Source organism: Echinops telfairi, unplaced genomic scaffold (assembly GCF_000313985.2).
Source record: "Echinops telfairi isolate 266 unplaced genomic scaffold, ASM31398v2 ScPeMD7_7468;HRSCAF=8506_0, whole genome shotgun sequence".
NCBI classification, from domain to species: domain Eukaryota; kingdom Metazoa; phylum Chordata; class Mammalia; order Afrosoricida; family Tenrecidae; genus Echinops; species Echinops telfairi.
In genome coordinates, this window is record NW_022111369.1 from 59,961,929 (window position 1) to 59,973,213 (window position 11,285).

General features: G+C 34.9%; 1 protein-coding gene across 1 annotated transcript in view; it reads right to left on the minus strand.

The window, feature by feature from the left end:
- Positions 1 to 3,644: 3,644 nt before the first annotated feature.
- The window catches only part of GABRG1 (gamma-aminobutyric acid type A receptor subunit gamma1), a 123,048-nt gene continuing 115,407 nt past the window's right edge, over positions 3,645 to 11,285 (minus strand). The window contains exon 9 of the mRNA XM_004706268.2: positions 3,645 to 4,258. Coding sequence (XP_004706325.1) covers positions 3,989 to 4,258 — 270 coding nt within the window. The 3' untranslated portion in view covers positions 3,645 to 3,988. The remainder of the gene's footprint in view (positions 4,259 to 11,285) is intronic.

Consider the following 11,285-nt stretch of genomic DNA (forward strand, 5'->3'; position numbering starts at 1 on the left):
ATAATTTTCCAGATTTGATGGTCCTTTCGGAAATTATATGACTAACATTTTTATCTCCCTGACTGCATTACTTGACACAGTGACTCGAGGTGTCTTTGTGTAAGACAATGGTTAAGCCCTGCACTACAAACAAAAGGATCCGTGGCTTTATCCTACCCAGATGCACCAGGGGATACATGGCTTTACACTGCTCCCCAAAGGTCACAGCCATGAAGACATTCTGAGGCGAAGGTCCACTCTGAACACTTGGGGCTGCCATAGATGGAACGGCGTGGGTGGTGACGAGTAACAATACTGTATCTAAAGCAATACTTCATGCATAGAAATCACTCTATAAATATTTTCATTTTACTGCATTATTTTAAAAGTACAAACACAAAAAGGCAGTTCTAACCTTATATTTCTTAGAACAGTACATTTGCAAACCCCATTTGGAATGTCATTGACGGCATCTTTGTCATGGTTTTCTTTGACTTTATTGGGGCGTGTCAAGTGGCTCTAGCACAGAAAGGCAGTAACGAAGGAGCTACAGAAACTTAATGTCAAGTGTATCTGACCTTCATCTGGTTTGAATGCATTTCATGGTGTAAAAAAGAAAATAGATTAATCAGAAAATATCTTTATAATTGTCCGTGTCACATTGACAATGAGAGCTAACATCAAGAAAACATTTGTATATGTGGTTTCTTATAGGAAATTAGAAAAAAATGAGAAAGAAAATGCACTGGTATAGGACTCTGACTATTTAATCTATGTGTGCTTGTGTTTGTTGATATGTTTAATCAAATATTAGATAATAATTCCTAATTAGTCAGCCAAATCCTTTTAAAGCATTATACTGAATATTCCTAGTATATGATGTCTTTAGTCACATGTTAATTTGGAAGATAGTTGCACATTTTATTATACGATCCCTTGGTATGAGAAATATAGAACTACCAGCCATGGTTTTTGATAATGAATCATTTAGCAGGAATACAGTTATCAACTGTGTCCTCCTTAAAACAAAACACATATTGTTTTATCATGAAATATTAATATGTGGTATGAAAACACACCAAAGGAAAAATAAATCTGGCAAGCACTTGTATATATATTCATGGCCATCGAGTCGCTGCCAACTCATAACAACCTCATAGGACAGGGTAGAACTGCCCCCTGTCAGCTTCGAGGCTGTTTATGGGAGTAGAAACCCTGTCTTTCTCCCACTGGGTGGCTACTGGTCTTGAATTGCTCACCTTGCAGTAACAGCCCAATAACTACAGCACTGCCAGAGCTCCTTATACATACATTCTATACTACACTATACTTAAAAGTCAACCACTTTAAAGTCTTTAATAAAGTCTACAGTAAAAAACATAAGATGAGACCAATGAACTAATTGTCCTATTTACATTGAAATTATATATAGATCCACTAAGGAATTATTTTTACTTGATTCTCAAGTAATATACCATATTTTTTTCCTTTCAAAATTTATTGAATTATAGAAATTCACTTAAAGAGATCTTAATTTTTCTATGAAATTCAAAAATCAATAAAGATTTTGTCATACCATTTTCAATCCAAAAGACTAAAGTCCAATCACATTTCTTCTTCTCAGATCTTTTACACTGTGACCATATATTTTTAAGATGTGATTGTATAAATTAACATTTTCCTCAAATCGCTAAATTCTAAATCCTTCTGCTCTCATTTTCTGTACCTACTTTCTTATTCCATTCAAAGAGTAAAACAGGAAGAAAACACTATTCATAATCATTCAAATAATTTAAGACATGACTCACATGAGAAAGAAGACCAATTTTTAAATCATCTTTCAAAATAGGAAAACTACACTTGAAATAAGACAGAAACACAAGTTGCAGTGCATCCCCTTTGAAAATAAACTCTACTTGATTTCTTACAAAAAGACTTTAAATGGACATTTACCTTTTTTCTTATTTTTAGATGTAAGATGATATGTACATGTCTCTTTCTGATCTATATATTTAAATAAAACTGCTCAATTTACCACTGGTTTTAAAATAATGGTGCTCATTTGAATGGTATATACAAGGAAAATATATATAAAAAAAGAATTTTTCATATTTTATCCATTTAAATCAAATTATAAGTATCGACATTTAATACCAAATTAATGAACACCAATGAGGAAATCAAAGCTACCCATAATAAGCATTTTACCTGTTTTTAAATACAGTCAGGTTTAGATACACTTGAATGAATTCCAAAGTTCAAAATTGGTTCTATTATAAAGAAAAGGCTACAGCTTAAAACACAATATAAATATTACTGAAGTATTAATTCTTTATAATTACTTTGTTTCCTTTATCCCTATATGAATGTTAATTTGAAGTATATAAACCAATTCTCCAGATTTTAGGAATGAATGCACGATTGGTCTGTAAATGAATATATGCATAGCCAAAATTTTATTTGGCTCTCCGTTCAAAGAAAGCAGTGTCGGTGGATATTTGGGTATTAGAGTTCAATTCACTCTGCTTTCTTTTTCCAGAGTTTTATAAACAAAATGAAAAATGTGGATGTAGCTAGGAAGCACATCAAGAAGTGTTTTAAGATTTACAAAAAATTATATACTCTGAAAACCTAATCGAAATTAGCCAGAAGCCCATTTATTACTTTTGCTTTCCACCCTAGAGTCTGACTCCTATATCTGCTAACCGGGTAGGGAGAATATCTTCAAAGTCAGAGTATCGCCTGCACTGTTGAGGACTTCTTCCTCGTTTTATAACAAAGAATTCTCTTACTCATGAGAATTCTTCATCTGATAATAGCTCTTGAAGATGGAAACAGTTTTTTAAATTGTCTTCAAGTTGACCTTAATCATTTTGCCAGTAAAACAGGTGGTGGTGAGGGGATATAGAGTTCTTATAAATAATCACTTTCAAATAATTTTCAGGAATAAAATGATGGAAGTCTCTTCTTAACAAAAGAGATATTTGGCAAACTATTAAATGTACACACTCTGTATCAGGCTTTCTCTGCCTTTGTTAATAGCACACATTTAAAGCATATAATCAGTAAATTGCAAATATGTTGCCAGATATTATGTTCTTTAAAAGCAGAATGAATAAATATGAATACAATCACTGTTCTTTAATTTAATTGTTAATTTGTGTATGTAACACTATTACAGAGCATAATGAGTAGGGCAAATTTCTCTTTACATTTAATTTTATTATTAATTAGTTGAGTTACACATATCAGTGCTATCCTCTTCATACTTCTATAGGTACTGTGTGGCAGAGGAAGAAAATAAGCCAAATGTAACACTTTGTGATTTTCTTTTCCATCTTGCATTAAAAAATAATTTTATTAGTTTCCATTAAGTTTATAAATCACCAAAACTAAATGTAACTGGAGTTCTGCTTATTCATGTGTCAAGAGTGATTTAAATATAGCTAGATTGAAAGTCAGGTGAAAATTGACCTAAGTAAAGAATGAGCAAACAAGTAGGTATCCTCTTGGGAGTAGAACATCTTGGAAAGGTATCGTGGGCTCATATTTTCAACTATCTGTATGTCAAACTAGGCATAAAAATATAAAACAACAAATAAATCATATTAAAATGTTTTCTAGGCATAAAACTAAATAAATATTAAATATCAGGTAGCCCTCTTTTATAAACACAAACTAGTAGGTTATATTTAAATAAAGTTGAATTAAAATCCTTCTCACTTTAAAATGAGGATGACAGAATGGACACATTCATGATCCTCATACAATATCAGTAAAATTAAAAAGTAAAAATATAAAATAGTATTTTCATTTACTGGTTCACATATACTCATGTAAATTATTGTAGAAGCTGCTACTTATAAATCTTGGAAAACTTTAAATACTTAGAATATTCTTCACACTTAACCACTGGTTTCTCTGTATTTTGAACTTCATATGACTGAATTACAATAGATTTGATTGGATATGGTTAGGATTCTTAATATCTTTATCTGTGAAGCTGGACTTATAAGTAAAGATAGCCAACCCAATATACTAGATTGAACAAGACAAAAGCTGTTGGGAAAAATATTCGAGAATAAGAGTCGATTTTGGCGATGCGGATGTGGATCCTTCCTTCCCGCCAAGACCCTGTTCTACAGTCTTCAAAACAGCAGAAGAAACTGGCACAATCCTTGCCCTCCAGGCACTGACACCCAGAGTCCTCTTCCCCAGGGGGCAGGGCAATGCTATTCATTGGAATCAGCGTGGATCCCGGTTGGAGGCCAGAGGACATCTAAGGAAAATAATAAATGAGTTTTGTGAATAAAAGTGTCATAAGGGCAAACCAGTTTGCCTCCTTAAACTAAACTCGAGGAGACTGGTAGGTAATAAAAATAACCTTGTTTTCTGAAATTCAAGTACTATTTTTAACTCTAACATTTGGATCAGAGTATAATTTACTAGTGACGCAGAGCTTAATATTTTCCACATTCTAAAGATTATATAGAAGAGAAACACGGCCCAAGTACAATGTATGTTTTTAACTATAGAAACTTGATCTTTCAATAAATAACAATTAAACATAACAGACTACATTAAACTTTTACAATGCTGTAAATGTCACTGTTTGGTATTACATATTATGTTATTTATTATTTATTTAGTAATAACCAGAACAAAATCAACCCAAAGCACCTTCCTAATGAAGCCTTGAAAAGCTATGTGAATGGATACAGAAAAATATGAGCTTTGTATGTGGATAAGCACAAGGCACCATATTTGGGAGAGAGAATGTGTAGTATTCAAAAACTCCAATTTGTACATAATTGGTGCTCAAAGTATGTTTATTCGACCAATGCAACTTTTCTTGTATGGGGATTGTATTTGCTCATTTTAATGGAAGTTTTGTTGAATAACTTTCATAGCATGGACTCAATTTCATAGCATATATTCCATCAAACCCAGTAATAATTATTATTATTAACATAATGATTTAGGGTATATATTAAATTCATTTTTTATGATACTACATTTTGAATAATATGCCCCTGTAGATTAGAGGTTACGTGGCCAATGGCTAAACACAGTTCCACAGTTTGAGTCACCACCTGCTCTGTGGGAGAGAGAGGATGCATTCTTAGACTCAGCAACTCTTCATCTCTCAAATGTCTGCATATTTTAGAGATTATTTTGATATGTAAATTTTACTAATTATCATCAGTTCGAAGATAATTTTGAGGTTATAAAACTTGTTTTAAACATCTCTTAAATTCTCCCCACATAAAATGTTTACAGATTCTTTTCACTCTGTGTTTTAGATACATTCCTAAGATGTGAAACGTAAACATATTATGAAAATCCATTTTAATGTGATTTTTAAAATGGGAACTTAAATAAATTTGGATCTACATTGAATTTGAATCAGCAAGCAGAGGCATGCCTTAGAGCAATCATAATAAGTTCTGCTATTGACCACTGGAATAAAATGAATATGGTAATAAAGGGAGTCACATACATTTTTTTTCTTTTCTTTCTGGAAAGTGCATATAGGAATTCTGCTTACACAATAGTGAAATCTATTAAACACGCACTAAGGTTATGGACAAGGTTCTCTATACGGTAAGAATGACTAAATATGACACAGATGTGAGGTGAGCACAATACGGTTGGAAGTGGTGCCGATAGACATGCTCAGTGCAAGGTTTCCACCAACTAACCTTTCTAAATTCCCCGGAAGAGAAAGAATTATCACTAGCTTCAGCTCAGGCAATGAGGCCAAGGTCAGACATGCCTCTACCCTCAATCTTTTTACTAATTCTCACACCCACTTTCCTTCCAATAATACTCTTTACTTCTCTACTGAGTTTGATATTTCATTGTAATGGCAACATGAAACTCACAAATAATAGTCACTATTGTGGGCAAAAAACAGGTTACAATTTAGGGTCAGAAATGACTAAGCATACAGTTCTTCTGAGGTCAGTCACCTCCCAGTCACACGCGGACACATGTTTCTTTCAAGCTGTTAACACATAGGCCAGTCTCACTCTGTTCATGTGTTGCAAAGATCTTGTAGCTCTGCCTGTAAGCTCTCGACACCCCATGATGCTAGCAAACTTCTTGGTCAAAAGTATTCAGTTTACTCGCTCTGTGGGCTGGGAAAGACACAAGGGGGTATGTCGCCCCCCAAAAAACGGAATTTTTTTTCAAAGCTATGTATTTACATGTTTTAACAAAACAACCTTATCACCTTCAAAGTAGTCTCCATTACTTTCAATACATTTGTCAAATCTGTGATTCCATTCTTTAAAACATGTTTCAAATTCATCTGTTTGGATAGCTGAAAGCACCTCCCTTGTTTTTTTCCTCACCTCTTCTATGTCATCAAGTCACTGCCCTTTCGTGTCCCTCTTCATTCGTGGAAACAAAAAGAAGTTGCATGGAGCAAGTTCAGGTGAGTCGGGTGCATGGGGCAAGAGAGCCAGGGTGTTTTTTGCCAAAAATTGGTGCACTGAGATGGCTACATGAGCAGGTGCACTGTTGTGGTGGCAAAACCAGTCCCCCATCTGCCACGAATCAGGCCTTTTTTGTCACGCACTGCTATGGTATCTTTTCAGAATCTCTAAACAGAAAACTTGATTACAAGTCTGACCTGGTGGAATGAACTACAAGTTCTCTATGAGTCGATATTTTTGTCCATTTGGGGAGTTGACAGACATCCAGAACGAGGTTTGTCATCAATCTACCTTTCACCTTTATTAAATGAGAAAACCCTTGTACACTGGAGTTTTTCCCATAGCGCTGTCTTTATAACCTGTGTTTAACACCACAATATAGTTTCCATGACATTTTTCCCAAGGAAGAAATGAAATTTCACAGCCACAAGCTCTTCTCTTAAAATGCCATCACAAAAAATACGAGGTTTGAGGGTAACTGCTCTTACAAAAAAATTCACTGTGTCTGGAAAGAACCTTCCCAGGCAGTGCCACTGGATGCTTGCCTAGTGGGGGAGGGGTGGGGTGGAGTGGGGGCTTTTTTCTTTTCCATTTGGGGGGCTACTCCCTCAAATGGCTCTGTCTCATGCTATCGGTTCTGTTATCTCTACTGCTGCTATTTTCTGCCATTATTTCTCTCCATCTCTCTTTGTCTCTTATTTCACAGCTCTCTCCTGAATCTAGGAAGTTCACTACAGTGATCTCGGGTTCAAAGAATGTGCTTCACTCTTGACTCTTTCTTGGTAGTACTGAGAATCCCCTTTCTGTCACTGGGATGACTCATTTTTAAGCCTAGAACAGTGGCAAAACTGTCCAATCCCCACAGTTGGATTCAATGTACCTTATTTTTTGGGTACCACTACATCAAAGGGATCATGTCCTTAGCTGGCATTATTGGCAAGCTATCCAGTCCCTTTGGTAGCCCACAAACAAACTCCCTGTCTTCAAGTTGATGCCAACTAATGGTGACCCTATAGGACAGGGTAGAATTGCCCCTGTTGCTTTGCAGGATGGTAACTCTTTATGGGGGTAGAAAGCCTTTACTTTCTCCTGAGGAGCAGCTGGTGGATTTGAACTGATGACCTTGAAGTTTTCAGCCTCACTTGTAACCACTACCTCACCAGGGATCCATAGTGGACCCTAATCACCTTATATTTATGTAGTCTTATCTACTTATTTGATGAGAATTGCAAAGACTAGGGCTAGAAAGGCCATATTAAATAATTCACAGCACTGCATATAGATTTGAAAAGCGACAAGCATACTAATATTTAATTATGGTATTATTAATAATAGCCAAGTGGTAGAAACAACTCAGATGGTATTTAACAGAACAATGAATAAACAAACCTTGATACATAATTACAATGGAATAGTATTCAGGGAGTAGAAGAAAGGAAGACATGATACAGATAATATTATGAGTAGAGTTTGAATAGATTGTGCTGAATGAAATAAGCCAATCACAAAATAATGAATATTGTATAACCCTATTTATATAAAAAGGAAAGGCTAAAGAATAGAGAACAAAGTTTATTAGTGGTTACCGTGGGTGAGATTTTCTTCAACTTCAACTTATATATTAGCAATGAATGGTCTATTCCACATTACAACATGTCCTTGGCAGACAAATTTAGAGACTATCTCAAGAATATATATGACACATTGAATAACAACAACAAAACTTTAAAACAACAGGAAGGAAGGAAGGAAGGAAGGAAGGAAGGAAGGAAGGAAGGAAGGAAAGAAGGGCTAATGTGACTCTGAAACTTGCTCATGAATGTTGAGTAGCTCAATCAAATGGAATGAATGATGACATAAAAAAGCTAAACAGAAAATTTCAAAGGGCAACTCAAAAGAAGAAAATATTATAATGAAAAACTGAAGTTTAAAAGCCAATAAAGGAGAACTTGTTCAGGATGTCTCAAACTGAAAGACTTGAAAAAAAATCAAGGTTTGAATTAAACCAAGATCTATAGGCAAAAACTTAAATGATACAAAAAGTATCAAAAGAAGGCAAAGGGCATACATAAAGGCTTAAAAACAGGCATGTACATATGTAAATATGTTTATGATGATGGAGGAAATAGATCTATGTGTATATATGTATAAGTTTAGTAGTAGGGTAGCAGATGGGCATTGGGCCTCCACTCATGTACTCCCTCAATATAAGAACACTTTGCTCAACTAAACAGTCATTCCATGATACCCACCTTCCTGACACAATCGCTGAAGACAAACGTGTGCATAAGCAAATGTGGTGAAGAAAGCTAATGGTGCCCGGCTATCAAAAGATATAGAGTATGAGGTCTTAAAGGCTTGAAGGTAAACAAGCAACCATCTAGCAGAACAAACAATCCCGAGGAGAAAACTATGGGACCTGCAGTTCCAAGGGAGCCTTGGTAAAGGAAGGGGTGGGGAGGGGCAGTGGGGAGCCAAGAAACTCAGAGATAAGGGAACAACATGAGATCTAAAATTGATGGTGAGGAGGGCATATAATGCTGGTTGGGCTTGATCAAGAGCACCTAGAGGAAATGCTGAAGCCAAATGGAGGGTGAGCATGATAGTGGGATAGGAGGAAGGTTAAAGAAAATATAGGAAAGAAATAGGAGGGGGAAAAGCTATTTATATCAGGATAACTACAGGCATGTATCTATGTAAATATATTTATTTATAATGAAAGGGATAGAGCCCATGCACATATATTTGTATGATAAGTATTAAGATAGCAGACGGACTTTGAGCCTCTACTCAAGGCCTCCCTTGACACAAGAACACTTTGTTCTGATAACCTGACACTCTTTGATACTCACATTTCTGACATGATCACTGAAAACAAAATTGATGCATAAGCAAATGTGGTGAAGAGGGCAGATGGTGCCCAGCTATCAAAAGATATAACGTCTGTGGTCTTAAAGGCTTGAAGTCAAACTAGCAGCCATCTATCAGGGAAGCAAATAAGCCCACATGGAAGAAGCATACCAGCCTGTGTGATTATGAGGTGTTGACAGGATCAGGCATCGGGGATCAAAAGATTAAAAAAAGGAGGTGATTTGGAGGGGAGACCCAAAACCCTAGTGTAAATAATTTAATATCCCCCCACAGAAGTGATATAAGGAAAGAATGCTTCAACCAAGTGTGCAGTATAGCACTGATGAATCAATCACACATCATTCCTCTAGTTCCTGAATACGCCCTACCACCTGACCACCCACCCCCGCTCTACCATGACCCAGTTCTAACTTACAAATCTGGCTAGACCAGAGAACACACATTGGTACAGATAAGAGTTCTCAACACAGACACAAGGAACTCAGAAAAGATAAACCTCTCAGGAACAGTAATGGGAGTAGCAATATCAAGAGACTAGGGGGAGGGTCTGGAAAGGGGAAGGGTGAGAAAGAGGGAACCCATCATAAGATTGGATATATAGCCCCTCTCCCTCCCCACCAAAGGGGACGAATAACAGAAATGTGGGTGCAGTGTAAGACACGAAATAACAATAACAATAAATAATTGATCAAGGATACATAAGGGAGGGAGGGTGGAGGAATGAGGGTGAAGAAGAGGAGCTTATACTAAGGATTCAATTAGAAAATGTTATGGTAATGATGATTGCAGTATATGTACAAATATGCTTGATACAATTGATGTATGGAATGTTATTTGAGCTGTTAGAACCCCCCCAAAAAATGATTTAGTAAATAAATACAAACATGCTAGGAAAGGGTTCAATAAAAAGGTGGGGTGGTGGTAAGGTAGGGACAGGTATCTGATATGTTGGTTAAGTTGTTTAATGCAAAAATGATGATCTGACATGAAAATCTAACTCTAATTCACAATTAAAAGTTTAAAAAAAAGAATATGTGTACTTCATACTTTTTAAAATCTGAAATGTCACCTATATTGTGAGCTTTCAAAAATGTCTCAAACACTAAAAAGAAAAAAAAAACATTTTTATGACAAAATAGCAACATAACTGAATAGAAAATACTTTCACCTTAGATAATTTAATTTTTTGAATATACATTTTTAAAACTTTTATAAATAAAGAATGCAGCTCTAGGTATCATTTTGAGAAATTGAGCCCAGTTTCAATATCAAAGGAGTGTGTGTCTATTAACTATTACTTACCTTAATGTTAACAATATGCTTAAACATATAGTTAATAAGATAGTTAAATATATTCTAAAACCCAAGACATATATTAATGCTAAATAATAATTTTAAATAAAATTTTAATAAAGAAATAACATTTATATATTTAAATACTTATATAATTTTTATAGTATAGTATACTCATAATAATGTAATCAAATATAAGTAATATAAATAAAATAGAATTAGGTAATGTTATTAATATTAAAACATTGCTTTAAACTCTAGTGATTTATTTCCCACATTGCACACAAGAATGCCAGACTAAGTACAGATGTTCTTTATCCTCCCTTTCAAAAGTCCCCACTAGTCAGTAAGGAGGTATAAAAGTTACAAAATCACTCTTAATATCAAAAAAAGCTTTCCTATGCGTCTTGGGAATGGAGTGCTGTCAATTGGCATGTCAGATTTTGTGGTGAATTTCTGAAATGAAAATATGCCAAAGGATAAAATGTTATTATTTTTGTTAGGTGCTCTGAAATCAATTTTGACTCATATTAAACTTAAGTACAGTGGTACTGCATCATATTCACAATCCTTGTTATGTTTGAGCTCATTATTGAAGCTACTGTATTGATCCATGTCATTGAAAATCTACCTCTTTTTCATTGATTTTCTACTTTACCAAGAATGATGTTATTCTTCAGGGAGATGGATAACACGTTCAAA